This window comes from Felis catus, chromosome C1 (genome assembly GCF_018350175.1).
Source record: "Felis catus isolate Fca126 chromosome C1, F.catus_Fca126_mat1.0, whole genome shotgun sequence".
NCBI classification, from domain to species: domain Eukaryota; kingdom Metazoa; phylum Chordata; class Mammalia; order Carnivora; family Felidae; genus Felis; species Felis catus.
The window spans coordinates 196,501,391-196,524,299 of NC_058375.1; the positions used below are offsets into that span (position 1 = coordinate 196,501,391).

The window sequence follows — 22,909 nt, forward strand, 5'->3', positions numbered from 1 at the left end:
AATATATACCAAGAAGTAGAGTTGCTGGATAATATAGTAGTTCTATTTTTAATTTTTGAGGAACTACCATACTATTTTCCATTGCTATTTTACAACTTTAAAATCCCACCAACAGTGTACAGAGGTTTCAGATTCTTCAAACATCTTCACCAAGACTTGTCATTTTCTACTACTTTGATGATAGTCATTCTAATAGGTATAATGTGATATCTCATGGTTATGACTTAGATTTCAAATCAATGTCATATTGAACATCTTTCCATATTGTTGTTGGCCATTTGTATATCATCTTTGGAGAAATGCTATTTCAACTGCATGCCCTTTTCTGAACCAGGTTGTTTTTGTTATTGAGTTGTAAAAGTTATTTATATATTCTGGATATTAACCCCTTACCAAATATATAACTTGTAAATTTTTCTCCCATTCTGTAAGTTGCCTTTGACTTTGTTGATTGCATCCTTTGATGCGCAGAAGTTTTAAGTTTTATGTAGCCCCGTTTTTTTCTATTTTGCTTTTGTTGTCTTTGCTTTTGGTGGCAGCTGTAAGAATCATTGCCAAATTCAATGCCATGAAGCTTTTCCTCTATGTTTTCTTCTAGGATTTTTATGGTTTATGGTCTTATGTTTAGGTCTTTAATTCATTTTGAGTTAATTTCTTATATATAGGATCAGGTAAAAGTCTTACTTCAATATTGTACATGGGAATATCCAATTTTTCCAACACCACTTGTTAAAGTGACTGTCCTTTTTAAAGTAATATTTAGGCCTATCTCTGCTTCACAACTACATTGCCTGTTAATCCTGCTGTTAGAATTTTTTTTTATTTAATGTACTAATGAAGAAGCATATTACCATATCACATTTATTTTTAAGTATGTTGATAAATGTGTTTCAGTATAATTCATTTCCCTTGTATGTAATCTTTTAAAATGTATTTTATAAACATATTGGTTTTATGCATTTATGATATATAATGTTTATTCTTTGCCTATTTATTAGTTTAAACATATTGTAAGAAGGGAGCTATTGATTTCACCAGACTACACAGAGTTTGTAGCCTCAAAACTTATTAAGAATTCAGATTGTTTCAGTAACTCAGACAATGGATGAAGTCTGAACTAGAGCAATGGCAATAAGAAATATGTAAAATCAAGAAATAGACAAATTCAGTATGATTTAATGATTAAATCAATGCCATGACCAATGAGCAGGCAAAGTCCATGATGACCACCAGATTTTTAACTTGGGTGGTATGTAGTTCTGGGAGTCATCAGTGCAGAAGTTTGCATTTAAAACCATGAGAGTATCTGTCATCACCCATAGGGAGAAGGTAGAGGGAAAAATAGGCTACGTTGAAACCAATATTCAAAGATTAGCCAATTCTAATTATCAGCTATGGTGTCATGCAATATATTTAATGTATCAACAAATAAAACTAGTATGTAAAGAATAAAACTTCAACAAGCATTTGGTGGTTAATTGTAAAGGACCATTTGTTATGACTCTACTCTGCATTTGTAATTTTTGCACCTGCAATTATTTGCATGCAAGACAAATGCAGCTACAGTTGCCTAATTACAGGCACAACCATCCAAAATTGCCCACAAACAATAGCACAAAGATATGCCATCTGTGAAAGTGCAGGAACCCCCCAGACCTTTCCTGTTCTGCATCCTGTAAGGCTTCCCTTTGGCTTCTGTCTTGCCTGGGTTTCATTCTTTCCTGATCTCATACATGCAATTATAGGCTGGTCACTCTAATAAGTGAAGAGTCAGTAGGCCTTTCCTCTTCCCCAACCATTATGCTTCTCGCCCCCCTCCAAATATACAAAATGTACCATAGTATGTGCAGACTGAAAACAGAAGCCATTTCTAAAGCACATTATTTGTCTTGTTAGTATGAATAGATTCAATTTTTTATTCACACGTAATTGTACAAGGTAGGCAACTTGAACGCTATAAAGATGAAATCTCATATAAATTTCTGCTCAAAAGTGACAAGAAAATTATTTTACTCTACTTTAAAAAAAGTTTTAGCCATTATTAAAAACACAGCTGTCAGTTTGGATCAAATATATTCCTATTTCCCCATTATATTATTAGGACAATCATGAAATTTAATAATTGTCCCTCAGAGCTTGATTTTCTACAAAAGTGTCATAACACAATCAGCACTATGGCAAATAATTATTGAACAGTGTGAAGATAGTTATGATTTCAGGCGGGAAATATAAAATAATAGATGAGGAATATAAAACCCAGGTTAACACTTGATAAAGATTCTGTTCTCATACAAATGTCAGTAGTAATAAATGTGGGGACCACACAGCCTGCTTTATGAAAATGAAACAGATTCTAGACAGAATAATTTTCTAAGATTTTAATGATATATTTCAAATATTACTTGCTTGTCATTTAATCATATTAAACACTCTGAATCTGATAAATCCTCTGTGATAGAAACAATACACTTTGCGAATGGGAAATTGGATAGTTTATTAGGCTAATGACTAAAACCAGAATGTAACATATATCTCTTCTATGAAATCTGTATTTCTCCACTCTATTTAAGGTGCTTGGAATTGTTATACAGTATTACCATGAAGGTTTCAAGGGCAAATGGAGGTTTCAGAATTCTAAAATGTTCATCAGTGTTTTGTTGTTTTTTTTTTTTTAATTTAACATATTATAGTGAATAGGAAGTGATATTTTTCTTCTACCACATTTTTCTCTGTGGTACATGACTCACACAGAGAGCTGAAGCCAGAGTTTGATGCCAGCCTTACGTTTATGGGCAATGGGGCATGTTTAAACATTTGGACATTAGAATACTTAGACATTACAAATATGGTAAAGTATTTCGATCTAGCAAAATAAGTCATGTTAAGAGAAGAATTTATAAAAGGGAAGCTATCACTCTGAAAAGAGAGTTAACTAGAAGCAAAAGATTGTTCTGTTATATATAACTGAACATTTCAATGTATGCAATCAAAATTCAAAATATTATTAATGACATGATAAACATTAGCTGTTTGTTTTTACAAGAAGTAGAAGAATATTTTGAGACATTAACAAGGATAATGTTACTCACATCCTGAGCTACCGTTTGTTGACACGAGAGTCAAGTTGGAAGGCCACGGATTCCGAACAATATCTTGCCAATGAATTGTGTCTGTGTAACAAAGAAATTTGTTCTGGTCTACATAGACTCCACCATTAAGGATTTCTGTATTAAAACAAACAAACATATTTCTCGTCAAACTTTTTGTTGATGAAAAGATAGTCAATAAAAGTTATTTATTCTTAAATGATTTTCAATGTTAAATTAGAATTATTTTGTTAATAGCCAAGATATTTTTTAAAAGATCATTACTGGGTCACATAAATTGATTGCAGAAATTGGAAAAAAAATTGGAAAATACAGAGAAAAACAACCATCCATAACACAAATACTCAGAGAAACACTTCATAGTTTGGTATAGATACTCTCAGTCTCTTTCCTTTTTTTAATCCTCTGAACTTGGAATAACATTGCATGCAATATTTCAAAACGTACTAGTTTTGTCTAATATTAAGTGATGAGTATTTAATGTTAATTAAATATTATTCTACATTATTTCTAATGAGAATACAATATGCCGGAGCATAAAGTAAATAATATTTATTTAACTAATCCTCTTTTTTTGGTCATTTAACTCATCTGTCTCTCTTAATAAAAAATTCTTTCAGTCAATGTGACATTGACGAGTCAGTAGGTAAGTGATTAAAACAAAATGAGAGCTAAAATTAATTTCTCAATCAGAAAAATGTTCTTTGATCCTCTCAAATGGAATCAATAGAATTACCAATTATTCTTTAAGAAGAACACAAAGCAAGACATAATGAAAACCCCATGGTTCACTGGAACAATGACAGGACCATGGGATAAAATTCATTAAAGCCAATTTTTACTTGATTCTCTATTTATCACTGGCTTTGATCAGCTAACTTGTTTCCCCTGAACGATGGCTGACCGTATATGTAAATTCTCTTTCACATTGCTTTAAGTTATCGAGAAAAAAAAAGGAAAAAGAAGTAGATATTCCCTCTGCAAACACTAATCTTTTTTTTTAATACCATTCTTTTACTTGAAGAAATTGTTGGTTAGAAATACACATAACATCTTCCTACCCAATATTTACCACATCTTTCTCTCTTATCTCTTAAGAGAAATTATATTTGAGTCCATTAAACATTGCTACAAGTAACAAAAAACAGTTAACAATAGTTTATGTAGATAGGGAATGATTTTCTCACATAATAAGAAACCTATAGGAGGTAGTAGTGTCCAGAGTACCTACATCTGCTTTGGGTCCTGGTTTTTATTCATCCCAAGCCCAAAAAGGTTGCTGTATCTAAAAATGTCTGGGGTCACCTGGGTGGCTCAGTCAGTTAAGCTTCTGACTTGGACTCAGGTCATGATCTCATAGCTCCTTAGCCCAAGGCTCATGTCAGGCTGTCTGTTGTCAATGCAGAGCCTGCTTCAGATCCTCTCTCCCCAGTCTCTCTGCCCCTCCACCCCCGTTCACTCTCTTTCTCTCTCAAAAATAAATATTAAAGAAAAGGTGTCTATCTGAATTCAAGGTAAGATGAAAACAGAAGAGCAAGCAAGAGACATTCTTTTGACGAGATGCTCTCTCCAAGGATTATGTCTGCTTTTTATTGGTCAGAACAATATCCCCTGACCATTCCCACTGAAAGAGGTTGAGTGGACATATTGCTGCTTGAACAAAACTTCAAGAAGCAGTATTAGTGAGGAAGGAGAGGGACATAAATATTGAGAAGGCAATCACTCTATTTTCCATAATGGTCTTGAAAAAAAAATCTTTCTTGTGCAGTATCCCAAGCAAAAATTGTAAGAGTCACGTTAAGCCAAAGAGGGTGATAAAAGAATGAAAGGAACACGTGACACCATAAGAGGGGTATTTGTAGAAGTGAGATGGGTGAGCACATCTCAATTGCCTTATTGCATTGCATGTATAAAATGCACCAAATTAACTTTGACATTGCCAGGCTTTCCACATTTAAAATCTCCTATTCTCATGATCAATCCTTTCACCGACTATTGGTTCCATTTTCTCAGGTGAGGAAAAAAAAGGAAACAAAAAGAAATTAGGTCATCTCTCCACTTCTAAAGCCCAGTTCATTATTTTTCATGACCTAACCATACAATCCTCATCAAAGTAGAAGGGAGATGTAAGACGTACAGAAGATTGTGAAATGAATTTCTACATTAATGTTTGGCATTAAGTTTCTATCTATAAAATGTGACGATCTCATACTAATAGCTTTCTCATGAGACATTAGGTGATGCTCTTCTGCTCTAGGAATAATTCTTCATTAGGTGACAAAGAAAGATTTTGACTGCTATCCAGGAAATGAAGGTTATTTTTCAGTTTACATTTGGAAAAGTTCTACTTTAAAAAGAAATGTGAGGAGAAAAGATAATAGCTCAAATATTGTAGAAAGAGTATATTTTTCAGGATTCACATTATAATTCAAACAGTTCATACTGAAGGAACACAATATCCATCTGTAACTTCCTATCTAAAAATATTCAAATAGAATCAGATTATATTATACTGAATAATAATCTCATCAAATCCCCTTCTTCAACAATATTAATCTGCTACCAATGTTGACATTTGTTTCTCAGAAATATTCTGCTCAAGAGCTTGGTTTTTACTTGGAAAAGTATTTAGAAAGGAAGCAATAATAATTCAAGTTTAATCTTTAATTAATCTTTAATAATAATTCAAGTTGAAATCTCAAACTACGACTACAATCATGATCAACTTGGATAACACCCTAAATTCAAAACCAACCATCTGGTAACAATTCTGGTCAGGAAGATTTATAAATTTCTAGTATTTAATGATGTATTTATAAGGCACATATAGTCTGTTCGTGTATGTGTGTATTTTTCCTGAAAATAGTATTTTCCTTTATGCTTGGCTTAGATTATATTCTGTTGGTGAGTGTCAAAACACCACAATCAGAAAAATGTATATTTTACTGACATTTATAGCATAGTTTTAATGTATACTTTATCTTGTATTTTCTTTTGATCAATTCAGTTACCTAAATATAGGATAGGAAATAATGTTAATATTGTACTTATTCATTGGTATAGTTTACATTGATTTTATAATGTTATACAATTTTTTAAACATTAATGTAATATGTTTTGTGGTGAAATATTAAATTGGATTTATTTCTGAACTAAGAAAGATGCTAGGGGAATATACTGACCTGTAAGAAAGTTGTTAAGGACACAGATTATTTACTAGACAAAAGGGATCCCTAATGTTTTTGCCTTGGTTGACTATAAGCTGCATTTTTAGATTAGAAAGTGGGACGAGGATCAGAAAAACAAAAGCTTGGTAGGACATTTATCCAGGAAGATACCAGAAGAATGTCTGATTATACTTTAGATTTCTTTGCCAACATACAAGAACAGCAGAGTTGTATACAAGTTCCATGAAAGGCTTATTGGACGGTACCTTACACCAAGAACTTCCCTTCCGTTAGAAGGGAATAAAGTAAGGGGTGCCTGGGTTGCTCAGCCAGCTAAGTGTCTGACTTCAGCTCAGGTCATGATCTCACTGGTTAGTGAGTTCAAGCCCCATGTCAGGCTCTGTGCTGACAGCTTGGAACCTGTGAGCTTTTGAGTCTGGACCTGCTTCAGACTCTGTATCTCCCTCTCTCTCTGCACCCCCCCCACTCACACACACACACACACACACACACACACACACACACACACTCACTCTCTCTCTCTCTCTCTCTCTCTCTCTCTCTCTCAAATAAATAAATAAATAAACATTTAAAAAATAATGCAACAAAGTGATTATTAAAATTTTAAACCATGACAAAAAAGAGGAATTCTAAGTAAGATAGAAAATGTTGTGCAAATGTATGATTTTCAAATAAAGGTGCACAAAGCCTAGAAAAGTGAAAAAACATAAATAATGTTGAATAAATAAATGAGCTCAAGGTAAATCCCATTCCATTGTATTTGACTTCCATGGAAATATATCACAGAAAATTCAGAAAAACACAAATAGATTCTTGGTCATTGCAATAATTGATAGAAAAAAAAACTGGTATATTTTTTTTAAAATCATAGCCAGCAAGTTTACAAAACAGAACTGTGTCTTTTTAATAAATGCCACAATTGAATATCATAACATATGAAATTGATATTCTATGAAAAAGTATCATTTAATTATTTAAAAATTCATGTAAACACTTAAACAGTTTTGTGTCTCAAACATTTCCTACTAGATTAATGCATGCAAGTAAAAAAAAAATTGAATCCTTTTGCAAATAGAATAAGTAAATTGTAATCCACATTACTCTCAAATATGTTGAATTTAACATATATAGTACATAATTTATATTTGAAATATTAGACTAAACTCCATGAAGGCAAGGGATATTTTTCAGTGCTGTATCTATATATATCAAACCTGAAGCAATAGCTAATCAACAAATATTTGTTAAATTGAACTTAAAAGAGAAAAGTTACGTGGAATTTGCTACCAATATTGATCAATTAACTTCTGTTGTAGCTCTTAATTTTAAATTATATTCTGATCAGATCAAAGTAAAAATGGAAGTTATTTTTTTTTCCCATAAACACTACAGGTTATCTGAACTGGTTCTACATTTTCAGAGGTCATTTCTGTTTTGGTCTAAACTGTATCCCCAGTGTCGAGCAAAAAGCAGATACATGATAAATATTTGCTTCATGAAATAAGATATGATATCTTGATTATAGGAAACCATATACGAGTAGGCCAATAAATATATAGTATCTTGAATATAGGGAAAATTAAAAATATAAATGTGAAGGTAGAGTTTTTGTAGGTTAAAAGATAAATAGCTTTTATTATATAAAATGTTTATAATTGATAATGTAAAAAATTATGCAAGTAGTATGTTTGATATTTTAAATCACAGTTAGTTACATTCATTGGTATCCCTAAATCTGTTCTGTGCATCAAATTCTATTATCATTTATCAAGTAAAAAATGATGATTTTGAGCTATCCTGGACACACCAAATTTCCTGAAACCTGTGCAAATTATCTAGCCATATGTTACACAAAGTCGAAAAGCATGTTTTTATATTGAACTGTAAATCTACCTCATATGGTTCCTTAAATTCTTTTTTAGAAAGGTGTAAAGTGCCAATATGACATTTTACAAAGGACATAAAGTACTTGCGCCTTAGCTTTCCAATCCATAAAGATTGTCCATTTGACTGACCATTATTTCCCTTGATTTCCCATTTGCATGAGTCTAATGAAGAAGGAAATGTTTGTGTTATTTAAATAAGTTTTTCACATTCTTCATTTCTTTTCAAATGCTAGTTATTATAGTGAATTTGAGGATGAGTAACCATTAAGACAATCGTTGACATTTTGCAAATATATTCTCTCAAAAGAAAACGTGATAAAATACCAAATCATGGCTTTATTCCCCTTGCCTCTTTTGGAATAGCCTAATTGTGATGTAGCATCCCTGCTGAAAATAAAGATTAATATGACCTCTTTACTTAGTTTAAGAAGTCGACAAAATTGCTTTGACCTCATGCACAATTTGCAACTATTTCATAAAATAAATAAGATTGAATGTCTTTCTCTTGTTTTTTTTTTACAAAATAAAGATGATAATTTTAAATGCAATTTGCCATATTCCACTATAGTCTACATGATTGGTATCAACAGTAAACATTTTACTTCTACTCACAAAGCTTCCAAAGATAATAGTATAAGAAAGTCAAATAAACAAGAAGGAAATATCTAACCTCAATCCCTGATTATACATCTAAATGCCTTATTTTGCATGGGCACAGATACAGGTCAACCTTAGAATTAAAATGATAATCAGAATAAATAAAGATTAGAGATATTGCACTTGTCTAATTACCATGGGAATGTCTGAATAATCCATATATCAGACTTATATTGCCTATCCAAACCAAAGGTCACAATCATGAAATCAAAATCCAAAGTGGCAAAAGTCCATTTTCCAAGATGAAGCTATAGGAAGAAGTCACTGGGTTTTTTCAGACATAAAGCAATGTATCTTTCTCACTGTCATCACATTACGCCACACAAGTCTGTTGGCAGATAATGATACAAAAGTAATATAGCTCACATCATCCACCTGTGATACTTAATACATCATCTCTGGAATGGACTTGGTCCAAAGATTCCCATATCTTTCTCAAACCCAGACCTTTCAGCTGGGAGCACAATGAATTGCTGCTACCCCACTGGGTCAGCCCTCAAGGTTCATTATTAATAAGCTGAGACTCTAAAGGCTAATGAGAAGCGGGTGCTTGAGGAGACAATGGCTCATTCATCATCAATCAAGCTTTGAAGTTTTTATACAGATGATTTAAGGAGAGTTGAAGTGTGAAAAATTGAAATGTCACATTTGTATTGGGAGTGGGGAGAGGGTGATAATGTAAATGAGTGATGTAACCTTCTGTATTTCAGCTCAATGATCAGAGTCAAAAGCTCATGGATGCGGATTCTGAATGAATGCTAGGAAATAACAGTGGACAGTTTTTCGACCCAAGCAAGGCAATTTCAAAAAGAAATGATTAGATTCATTGGCTGAAAATCAGCTTAAAATAGAAAATAATAGCAAAAATATCTTGATTCCAATTGAATGGAGCTCAGTAATGCTCTCCAAAATGTTTCAGTGTATAATTTGTAGCTTTCATTATGTTTCAGCTCAAGTCCTAACTCCTCTGAGAAGTCCACTATGACTGTCTAGTTTTTGGAGGTTAACTACTTATAACACTGATTATCTGAACCACTCACTTAACAGAGCAAATACTCCCCACCTTCTTTATTCTTTTGTGTACTTGTCTTATCCCCCCTATTGTAAACCTCTAGAGGATAAGAACCGTGACATACATCTTTCTGTGGCATTAGTGCCAAAAAAGAAATAGAAATTCAAATGTTTTTGATAATTATAATGACAATCACAACATCTTGAGAACATGACTGACATTTGTAAAAAGTTGTTAGCTGCTGACTTGGTGGCATAATATAAGTGATATTTCCTCCTCATGTACTAGATAATGCTCACATTAGAAGTCACATAAAATGTTGAATAAAATTAGTGTAATTTTAATGTATTAATTCTTCCTATCAGGGAAGTAGTAATCCACTTAAACTCACTGGAGTTCTCTGGAAAATTTTAAAAATAAATTTTGTCTTGTAACTGTCTTTGAATTATGAATAAGAGATTTCCTTCTCAAATTGTTCTCTAACTTCATTACATAATTCTGTTGTATGTGCCAACATGTTTAATATTTTCCTCTAATAATTTCTCCCAAACTTGTACTCCCCCTGTTCCTTATTTCAGTTAAAGTCAGAATAGCATGCTGTAAAAGTCAATTAGACTCCAAACTTGACACTTGTCATTAATTCATTCAACTCTATATTTAACTGGTCATGATATTCTATGTAAAATTTCTCATAATGTCTCTTGATTTATCCCATTCTTTTTACATCCACTGCTATTCCTTAATTCAGATTCTACCACCTCATACCAGATTAAACTTTTTCCTTCTAGATCACCCTCCCCACAAATTCATCTTGCATATTAGAGTCATAATACATTCTATACTACAGGTAGGTAGATACATATACTATATAAGTAAGTGGCTGGTCAGATAAGATAGATATATATGCTATAGGTAGGTGGCTGGGTAGATAGGTAGATGATAGATAAATCTATCTTCCACTTTCAGGGCTTTGAGTGCAAAGGCAATAACACTGAATCTAGATAACTGGGTAAAACTAAGTTCAAAATCTAGTTTTCTGTTTGCAAGATGTATGACCTTGAAGGCCTTTATGAAACTCAGTTTACTCAACTCTATAATAGAAGTAATGTTAATATTGGACTCACAGTATCAGTCACACAGTTGTTGATTATACTGTACTTTGTAATTAGTAATTACTTAAGTAGTTGTTTACTCATTGGTATAAACAAGAGTAGTTCTTTTTCTATGTTCATATTAACTTTGTATTACTTAGTATTATATTATATTTTAAAGACGATAGAGATTTATTTATTTATTTAAATCTCTAATGTCTTTAAAATATAACATAACACTATTTATTTACTTATTTATTTTCAGTTCATATAAAAGTCTGTCTTGGTGATTCAAAGCTATTATGGATAATTCACAGTCATCAGGGTCCCAGAATCCATTCCATCTTATTGCTCCACAATCTTTAATAAAAGAGGCATTTCTACCTGGTAACGCCCATGCAAAAGATGAAGGAAAGCATGAAGAACAGAGGATGAACACATGTTGTCTCTTAAGGAAGGTCCATGCAGTCACTGAACAAGGACTAATTCCATACCTTACTTGTGCCGAGCTGTTAGCTACGTGAATTTATTCATGAGTGGTCATATGATTAGCTAAACTTCATATATTGTTTAAAAGCGAGTCGGTGATAATGGATGTTGGGACACAACAAGCAGTTTCTGTCATACTGACTCAAAAGAAAGCTCCCTGCATCTTCTGGATACTTATAAAACATAAATCTTGTAACTTCAGCAAATATTTTTTTTCAAACTTTATCACTGAAGTATAACATATGTACACAGATGTACATATATCATATACAATGCATTTTTACAAACGGAACATACTTATGTAGACAGCGCCCAGATCAAGAAATAGAATATTCCATCATCATAGAAGCCTTCCTTACGCTTTCTTCCTCACATCACTCCCTCAAGGAATCTTTATCTTTCTTTCTTATCTGGCTCTACTTTGCTCAGCACTATGTTTACAAAATTCATCCACATTGTTCATTTTCATCGCTATTCGGTACTGAATGCTTTGTCCATCCTACACTGATGGACCTTTGAATACCTTCCACATTTGGGCTATTACAAATAGTGCTACTATTAACATCCTAGAATATGACTTTTGGTAATCATATGTACACATTTATACTGCATACATACTTAGAAATGTAATTGTTGGACCATAGTGACAATCAGTTTTCCAACCCCTATTTCTTTTCTTTCTTTTTTCTTGTTCCCCACCACCACCCCCCACCCCTGCCATGGTAGCCATTCTGATTAGTGTGATGTGGTATCACTTTAATTTTCACTTCCCCAATTATTAATTTAGTCTCAAATATTATTTTTAAAGTGTGGTTTTCATGTAAGAGGTTGTTGTTTACTTGAGGAAGGGTCTTTCAGTGGTGAAACACTTACTGTGTGTAAGTGAAACATTTTCACAAATGTGAAACACTTTGTGTTTCCACAAAGCACTGTGGAAAACCTGATCTCTATTTGAGGTTATTAACAAACAACTGAGTAAATTAACATACCAGATGCTACCCTCCTAACTATTTGGCTTTTTGTTGGGGAATGTGACTCAATGTTTTGAAAATAATACTTTAAGATATATTAGAAAATATATTAAAACTATACCAATAATTATATAAACAATGAACAAAGTATGAATTCTGAAAGATGAATGAAAAATTCAAAGTAAATATCTCTCTGATAAAGATGAACATAATCAAAGGTATATACAAAGACTGAGAAATTCATTATCTTTTGATCTTTACATAAAGATCAAATATTTGTATTCCTCTATCTACTAGAAAACCCTCATTACAGACAACAATCCTCTTAAATAACTGCTCCAAGTTTCCAGAAAATGTAATAGCTTCAGTAGAACAAATCAGTAGAGTTCAATGTTTTCATTACCAATAAGAGGGAAAGTCATATTAGTACCCAGAAATGATTTGTCCCTTTTATTTATAGGCTTTAATACAATAAGCCTGGGATATGCTGCAAGGTCACTTTCAAATATCTCACCTACAATATTAGTTTGTATAGTTTTAATAATTCTTCTCACAATGTGTGATTTCCTCACTACTTCTTTAGACTATTTCAGAAAAGTATAATTGTCCCGATGACAGTAATGACAAATAATATTGTTATGTATATTTGTTGCTGGCAAGCTAAGACTTGAAATAAAAGGTAAAGCAAGAGAAAGAAAAATGACTTAATCTTGTAAAATGATTATAATATTATTTCAAACATCAGGATTTTTTAAAGGCTATACAAAAATACTAAAAATATCAAATACATAGCTTGGAGACCTGGGTGTCCTTGCTAAAAGGTCTATTTGTTAAAGTGATGTTAAAAATAATAAATAAAAACACCATTTTACAAAATAAGAAAGTAAATAAGTCACAAAATAAGATTTCCCAGAAGCTGATACTATGACACTTTAACAACTCACATTTAGGTCTAAATCAAACTAAGTCGATTTTTTAAAATAGAGTTTTAATCTGGAGAAAATTAGGAAAAAATGATTGAATAGGAGTATCATTTTATAAAGCATTGGTTTCAAAATGTGAAATATCAAATAGCATGGCAGAACACAGAAATATCTTTGTACTTAGATTAGTTTGTATGAAGTTTTAAATTATTATACATTACATGCAGTAAACTACATGAATCTTAAGCTCTCTGTTTTACATATGCATGCATACAGTGTTTGTACATCTATATCCATGTAACCGCAACCCAGATAAGGACACAGAAAATTGCTGCCACTTCAGAAATTTTCCCTTACTCTTTCCCAATCAAGCCCCCAAAGCCACTGTTCTGACTTCCATCACCACAGATTACTTTTGCCTGTGTATTAAGCTTATACAAGTGGAATCATGCACTACATATTTTTTCTTGCCTTCTTTTATTCAAAATAATGTTTTTGAGATTATTTATGCTGTTGCCTGTACTAGTAATTTGTTCATTTTTATTGTCTACTGTTCCATTATATGAATATGCCACAATTTATTTATAGAATAGTTAATTTTTTAAGCACATCTTTGTTATTTTTTTTTACCTGTGTGATTTCAGACATGTTACAGTTTCTTTTCTACTATCTATAAAATAGGAACAATAATATTTACTTTGCTTGGTTACATTGAGAATTACAATTATGTATATAAAGCATCTGGTACTCAAAAAATGGTAGCTATTTCAAATTAAGTTATTAATGTACATCAGGAACCTCCTTTATCCAAAGCATTTACAAATATATACACATTGGTTGAAGCCTGGATCTTTTGGGAGGTGAGAAGACCAAGTGAAAACGTCTGAGAATCACGTGAAATCTTCATAAGTGAATTTTGGTGCATAGTGTAGTAATTTTAGAACTAGATACATTGAACTAAAATATTATTACATGTACTTCAAATTTGGTTAATAAAAAATTGGGCTATCTGTATTTCATAAGACAGATTGTTCCCGAGAACAAGAACATAACTTCTGTAACTACTATTTTTCCCACACTGAGTAATCCTGGATACCTAGTTGAGTTAACCCTTTGAGTCATTTCTTGTCATGTCGGTAACTACATTCTGAGACAACATTTAGAGCTGTTAGATTCCCCTCTGTTTAATTCAGGGTGGCACATAGATCACAGGTTGCAATGTCTCTGCTGGCAATTTCCTGGTGACCTTTCCATTCATTGCCACTACTACTGTGCTGCAAAGAAATGAGAGTAAATGCCAAAGGACAGAGGCATGTAAACTGAGCCCCCTCTTCAATTGCAAGGGTCTGACATTTTTACTGCAGCAGGATGGATTAATTAGGAAACACAGAACGCAACTAAACACATCTGTGTGGCTCAGGGTTGATCAGGGAGGTGGGACTGCTCCACAGTTCTGTTTAAATTTATTAAATTTTTAAAATTAAATCAATAAAATGCATAATAAAAATTAGATGCGTAACAAGCATTACTATAATAATATCACTGCTTTATATAAGGAAATAAAGGCCATTACTCTGGAAGAAAGACAAAATGTAATCAAATACTATATTTGCTCAGAGATTTTAAGAGTTAAAGGTAGATATTTAAAATATCTGAGGGAAAAAAAACAAAAATTTCTGCAGAAAGTATACATATCATTTCTAATGAATCATTATATCCTATGATTCCTAGAACCACTCTCTTTTTCCCCATTATAAATATTATTTTCATATCATGACATTCGATGTCAGAATAGGATCTGCTAGCCTTGGTATAGTTGTGTAACTTTATTATCATGTCTTCTAGGTTCAGATGCACTTTTATTCTAAATTTCTTCTTTCTAATGTTCATTTATTTTTGAAAGAGAGAGAGAGACAGAGACAGAGGCAGAGTATGAGTGGTGAAGGGACAGAGAGGGAGACACAGAATCCGAAGCAGGCTCCAGGCTCCAAGCTGTCAGCACAGAGCCCGACACGGGGCTCGAACTCATGGACTGTGAGATCATGACCTGAGCCAAAGTCAGACGCTCAACTGACTGAGCCACTCAGGCACCCCAAGAAGCACTTTTATTCTAGATGCATTTCTATTCCATTTTCTTGGGTTAATAAATAGGATTCAAAATTTATTTCAGATACTTGGCTGCTCTTTGAGGCTGGACATAAAGAAATGATTCAAGTGTCAATATGCCTCACAATGTCAGATGGGTCAGTCAACTACCAACATTCAAGAAGAGAAGACTTCTAGTACATAAATTCTGCACAGGCTATTGTGTGAGACAGGATAACCATGTCTCCACCAAAGTTACCTGTAGGCATTCAGTCACACCACTTATTCTCTCTAAGCCTTAGTCCTTTATAAAATAGATATTAATAATACCTCTCTGCTAGGGCAAGTGTAAGGAGAAAGAGTTCACATACGTAAATGCTCACCATAAGGTCTGTTATAGAGCAAATGTTCAATTGATGCATCATTATTATTAGGAAAACAGGAAAAGTTCTCTGGCCAGCAAATTTCTTCTATCCTGCTTAACTATCTTTTCTGTTTGCTCTCATAAATAAACACACTTCTGAGAGAGCTAGAATAGGGGCAGTATAATTAGGCAAAATTAGAATATGTAGGTTTGTGTTTGCTTATTTTTAAAAGTTTATTTATTTATTTATTTATTTATTTATTTATTATTTTTCATTTTAAAAAATTAGTTTCAACTTATATGAGTTTCAGATGCCTTTTAGAATGTTCTGGACATCCATAAAATTACTTAACATCCTTACATTCAGAATTTTCTTTTTCTGGGTGGGACTTTATGCCCCAATGGCATAACAAATGAGACACAAAATGATTAAGGAAGGTGCTGAATACTTCACACAATAGGGGTCAAGCTCGGATTCAAATGCCTGCATAATAGGCTCCAAAGCCCATGGTTAACCACTTCACTCTAGTGCCTCTTGGTAAATGCTACCATTACCTGAACATCTTTATAATGCAATATTTCTCTTAATCCTTACAGAAGTCCTACCGGGTAATTATTGCTAGTCTTATTTTACAGAAGTTTAGAGAGCTAAATAACTGGTGAGAGTTCTAGAGAACTAGGATTCCAACTCATTAACTGCTGGGTTGAGATCCTGCTTTTAAACCTTTTATTCTTCCACAATAGAAGAAAAGGTGGAGAGATTTAAAGGGAAAAATAAAGTTTAAGCAGAGAGGAGGTACAACTCTAAATTATACAATCTACTTCTAAGTATGATTAAGAACTGAAAGTAATTTCCCTGAAGTCCTTTCTGAAAATATTTTATTGAGTTGAAAGGTAAAATTATGCTTTTAAGGTTTCTTTTCTACATGAAAAATTATGCATTGAAAAAAAAATCTTTGCTCTGTTAGATATTTGGATTATATCCCAACCTCATCATTGGAGGTGCATTCCTTTTGGCTCTGTTGAAAGTAGACACATAGGAAAGGCAGCACGATAAAACTTCAAGAATTCAGCCTACTTAAGGAAAAGCCCTTCAAATGAGTAAAAAGACTGAATTAAAAAAAAAAAGAAAGAAAGGCAACTTTAATATTTTCAAGTACTATGGGAACATTATCTATGCTTAGTCCTTGGAAGTTCTGTTTTAATGAACAGGGCACAATGATTTTTAATTACCTTACCCAAAATCATAGCCTGAGTAGAATCTGCCTTTATGTGCTTTGCAACTGCATTTCTGAAAATATGAAAATGGATAATTTAAATGTGTAGGGCATTTGGGTCTCCTAGCCAAATCTGCAATATCCTTATAATGCTGTTTTTTTGTTTTGTTTTGTTTTGTTTTTACCTATTGCTGTTGAACAATTAATACAAAGAGAGCAAAAGAACAAAACATTCAAATTAGTGAAGTCAAATCCATGAAAGTTTATTTTAACATTAACTTTAATATCCTGTTAATTTTAAAGGCAAATGAAGTAAAGCTCATATGGTAGAAAAGAAATGAATTCAAAATTAAAACATATGGTTAAATATAGCTTTATCACAAATCCTTTCTGTAGGCAAACTTAATGAATTAAATTGCACACCCCTCAATAGTACAAGAAGATTGAGGTATCTTCTTAAGGCATACATTCTAAAAAATCATTCTCTGGGGTGCCTGGGTGGCTCAGTAGGTTAAGTGTCTGACTCCTGGTTTTGGCTCAGGTCATGATCTTGCGTTTCATGAATTTGAGCTCCACAGCCTGCTTGGGATTCTTTCTTTCCCTTTCTCTTTGCCCCTCCCCGACTTGCACTGCCTCTCTCTCAAAATAAAAAAAAAAAACAAAAAAAATTTAAAAATATCCTTTTTAATATGAAATAATATATCCATCTTTAGACATATCTATCAGATTGCTTTTATTGAAAATAGTGAAAAAGAAAAAATAGTGGAAAAGGAGGGAGGTGATTTTATTTGGGAGTTTGGAATATTAATTTTATTTACATTAATTATAGAAATGTATTGAGAAAGCAAGTAATAACATATTGTATGTAGAAGAACTTTTATTTTTATTCAACCTCTAACAAAAAATATGTTCAATTTTAATGACATCATCTTTCAAAGTATAAAGTCCTAAACTAAAACTTTTCACACATAAAGTAGAATTAAAGACAATATTTTTAGAAATTTTATGAAACTAAATAATTGTGAATTCAGAAAGATTTAAAGGAGATAATTTAATATGACCTTACTAAAGAGAATATTTCATAGATTATCTTGTGTGCATTCATATTCTATGCCCAATTTACTTTTTTGTAGGATGTATTTATATAACTATGTCATATCTGAAAGAATTTTACACAGAAAATTAAGCTCCAGTGATAATCTTTATTTAAAGCTACCTCGTTTGAAACACAGGGGGAAGAAAAATAAAGAAGACTAACCAAACTAGCATAAAAATGTGGAATACAAGTGGGGATATTAGTAGGAGTATCACTAAATGCCCTCATTTTTACTTTTACCATTGTTATATATATATATTTTCCTATCATTAAACAACAACACAAGAACATTATTTACTAAAAAGCTGTAATATTTTGAGAACTGTTTTTAACAATTTTCTAAATGGCCCTGCTCCTCTAGTTTCATTTTATTTCAGAGCTCAGAACAATTAGATGGCAACATCTGGCAAGCATTGTTCCAAACTAGATGATAAACATAATTATTTTAAAAGTGTGTTTGTGTTGATTTTTTAAAAAGGATAGTTTATACCTTAAAGTATGTATTTTCTTAAATAAAAACATTTAAATATTTTTTGTAATTATGTAATACTTTATTTTCTTTGCAGTTTCAAGAGTCATACTCTAAATTCCAACTGAAGGGAGCTTAAGCTAGCTGATATGCACCTAGCTATTTCCATGCTTCAAAGCCTGCAGAACCATCTGCTTTTTGGCAGGTGTAATTAATTAGCTAAGTGGAAGAGACGCTCCCTTTTAGAATCAATAGGAGGAGAGGAGGGAGAACTCTATGAAAACCCAAACCTAGGCAGACCCATCGGCAGGGTGCCTCTGGGCAAATTTCCGATGCTGAAAACTCATTGAATTTAATGGTTCTTAATTTCACAAGATTTCTAATTACAGCTAGGATAATAAGATGTGATCCAAAAGTTAAAAAAAAAAGTTGGCACATTTTCAAGGAAAATCCTTCCACACAATGTAGACATCCTAAAGTGTAGAAGTTCATTTATTTATACATTTTATCCATTTATTCACTCAATTTTGTTAATAAGCAATTTTGGATCTATTCAGCTGACAGGTGGCATATGCATATTAATAATAGAAAAATGTATCCCATTAAATTTTTTATGTAAACCAACATTTCAGAAGTAAAGAGAAGTCAATTCGAAGTACATCCTCACTCATTGAAAAGATTTTTAAAAAGACTATTTTTGAAAAAGTAGATGGGCAAAAATATTGTAAAAAGCAAAGATCACAAATGTCCTGTACTTTTATGTATGTAGCTTATATTGTTATTGCTAAACAGTCTAGACAATAATGAATTCTATAGCACCTCCTCTTTTAAATGCCCTAACTGAAAATTAAATGCTAAAAACAAAATGCTGACTTAAATTCAAACATCTTCTAGGGGTTTGTCTTAAAAGCATAAGGTGAAGGAGAGTGGGTTGGAAGTGTGACAAAATGGAGAGCAAACTTGTTGCAGACAAAGGAGCAGTGGCTGTCCAGCTCAACAGGAACGTTACCAACAGACTATGTGACATCAGGGCTTGGGCTGCTGGAGCTCAGTTTTATTTACAGGGGCCCAAATCCAGAATTTATTGGGAAGTGCCCCAATTTTTAAACATTCTCTATGCAAAGCAAAGCTAGTAGTTTACTGCATCTATTTTTTTAATTAATTAATTAATTAATTTGTGACAGCGAAAGAGGGTGTGGACATGTGCACTAACAGGGGTGGAGCAGGGGGAGAGAAAGAAATATTAAACAGGCTCTATGACCAGCATGGAGCCCTACGCAGGGCTCAATCTCAGGACTATGGATCATGAGCTGAACTGAAATCCAGAGTCTCATGCTTAACTGACTGAGCCACCCAGACGCCCCATGCATCTGGTGTATTAAGTAAATAAATCTGGGGATTCCTCAATAATTATATCAATAACCATACTGAGATAAGATCTCATCCATCAAGTCTTATTAGCTCCTCTACCTACTGATATAGAATGGAAAGGGAAAGCGAGGCAGTTACATACATAACTCATGAAAAAGCAAAGAAAAGTGCAAAATTTCCTATAGTTATGTGAAGAATGGAGTCTAGAATGCAATGGATTCTATACCTCCTTTTCATTCTGTTTGTGATTCCCATTTGTTGTAATGGAGGTGGAAGAAGCCTCTGCTATGTTATGAAGGTTTGAGATGTGTGCTGCTGAAATATCACTACATCACATCACACTCCCACCACTGAAACCACATGTGAATTTCAAATAGGCGAAGGCTTATATGTCACCTGAAAGATGAAGTTCAGTAACTGGCTGTTATATTAGCACGGACTTATTTATAGGATTAACTTAATAGCACAAAGAAAACTAAGGACAAAAGGATACTGGAAAGTTAAATTATAATTTAGATAAAGGGAGCAAAAATAGAAAAAAAATAGTTGCAGTCAGGAATATACTCCCAGACTTTGTTGGTCCTGAATCAGTCAATAAGGTGAGGATAGATACTTGATCCTTGGAGAGTACAGGTGGAAAGGAGGAAAGAAGTTTCAACCTGTATATTTCATAATTCTGAATTAGGTTCTGCTAAAAAATTATATTGATTTCTACATAATATGCACTTGTTCTTTGGGAAGAAATGAATTGAGAGATGTTCAGATCCTACCACCACTGAAATCAAAAGGCCAAAAAATTCCAAAGAATTTATTCCATTAATCAGTCTCAAAAGAAAGAAATTTCAAGAACTGACATCAGACAAGTAAGATGCTCTCAGCCAGAGGTAGTCTGAAGGCAACATTTTAGCTGCCAGTTGTTTTTACTTCTGCTCCCCCAAAATGTCAGGGTTACCTGAAGACTTCTGGGAACCACACACTGATTTCTTCTCTATACTTAGGACGACAGAAATTTTAGGAGGCTTGGGCTCTTTCCACTAGATCCATATCTCAGGTTTTTGTTTTGTTTTGCTTTCATGCTATAGTTTCCCTCTCATGTCCATTTTGATGGGATATGGCTGTAGAGAGTCCTTCTGCATCAACTCTTCTTCCCAATAGTGAGTGTTCTCTCTACCTCTGAGCAGAGGGTAGAGCCATTTCAAAAGGATTCTAGTCAGCCTTTATCTGCCATGCGTCTGTGATCTCTAAGGCCATTTTTTTTTTCAGATATGATTACAGAGAAAAGTTACAACAAAGATCTAAGGAAATACCTGAGGTTAACTGTAGTTTCTGGAGAAAGCAAAGAGCATTTAAAGTCAAAGAAAGAAAATATGTACAGAGGCTATGATGATAGACAAATATAAAGAGAGTAAAGAGAGAAGTATTCATTTAAAATACTTTGCCAACGTATATTATTTACAACATACATGATTTGTCCTTTGTCTTTCAAGAGATGGGTGGCCCCTTTTCCAAACTCTTGGCTAGATAATTGCACTATGTCTCTTTGCTTATTCTTCTGTTTCTGACCAATAAATTTACCACAGACTATCAGTGTAATCTTTTAAAAAACAAAATATAATCTTTATAATATTAATGGCCAAGATTTTTTAAGTGGTGAAGCCAACTTCAAATAAACATAAGTAGTGGAGCTTCAAAAATTATATTATTAGTGGCACCTGGGTGGCTCAGTCAGTTAAATGTCAGACTTTGGCTCAGGTCATGATCTCACGGTTTATGAGTTTGAGCCCCACATGGGACTCAGTGCTGACAGCTCAGAGCCTGGACCCTGCTTTGGATTCTGTGTCTCCCTCTCTCGCTCTGCCCCTCCCCCACTCACATTCTGTCTCTGTCTCTCTTAAAAATAAATAAACATTAAAAAAAACTTTAAAAAATGTGTTGTTAATATCTTCAGATCATTTAGGGGAAAATCTGTGGGAACTAAAAAGAAAATCCTATAAGAAGGAACAACCAATGAAAGAACACATGTTCTTAAAAATTAAAGATATCATTCCCAATAAAAAATAATAGAAATGTTGGAGCATAAAATTGAGCATAAAACTCTTCCAGAAAGTAGAGGAAACACAGAAAGAAAAATGAAAGAAAGACATAAAGGATATATCCAAGGTCAATAGGAAAGTTTCCAGAAAGAGAACCAAAACCACATAGAGAATTATCGAAGAAATACGAAAATAATATTACACTTCTCAACAGGGGCACTCTATCTTAAAAAGTATATTTCAAATACTAAGTAAAATTATTTTTTAGCTTAGCATTCTAAACCCATCAATCAACAGCATCAATAAATTATTAGTATACAATATACGTTTTTAGGGGCACCTGGGAAGCTCAGGCAGTCAAGCATCTGACTCTTGGTTTCTGCTCTGGTCAAAATCTCATGGTTTTCGTGAATCTGAGTCCCACATAGGGCTCTGTGCTGACAGTGTAGCACCTGCTTGGGACTCTCTCTCCTTCCCCACTATGCTTTCCCTGCTGATGCTGTCTTTCTCAAAATAATTAAATAAACTTAAAAAAATAAAAGATACATTTTTAGATACGGTAAATTTACCTAGTAAATTTACCCTTCATATTTTCTTTCTTTCTTTTTTTTGTTTAGGAACATGAATGAAGATATTCTTCAAGATAATAAGGGAGAAAGCAACAAAATAGAAAATATGTGATGCAGAAAGTGATTAAAGTATCAGGATGTAGCAGACCTGGACAAACTAATATAGATTTGGTGAAATAACACGGCAAGTCTAAGGAGACTGGTCTTCAGAAAGAAAGGGGACTGACACTGGACTATACTAAAAACAAATACTGAAAGAAAATGGAAGTCAAGAGAAAACATCACTAAAAACAAAAGACTGCACAAGAAAATAAATATAAAGTTCTTTCTTTTTGTCTCTGCCACAAATGATCTTTCAAAAATTATGATAACATACTCTAT

At 33.0% G+C, this 22,909-nt stretch overlaps 1 protein-coding gene across 6 annotated transcripts in view; it reads right to left on the reverse strand.

The window, feature by feature from the left end:
• Positions 1–22,909, reverse strand: part of ERBB4 (erb-b2 receptor tyrosine kinase 4) — a 1,138,707-nt gene that overhangs the window by 378,640 nt on the left and 737,158 nt on the right. For all 6 annotated transcript variants that reach the window (XM_019838613.3, XM_003991109.6, XM_019838614.3 and 3 more), the window contains exon 4: positions 3,090–3,224. In XM_019838613.3, the coding sequence (XP_019694172.1) occupies positions 3,090–3,224 (135 nt within the window). The remainder of the gene's footprint in view (positions 1–3,089; positions 3,225–22,909) is intronic.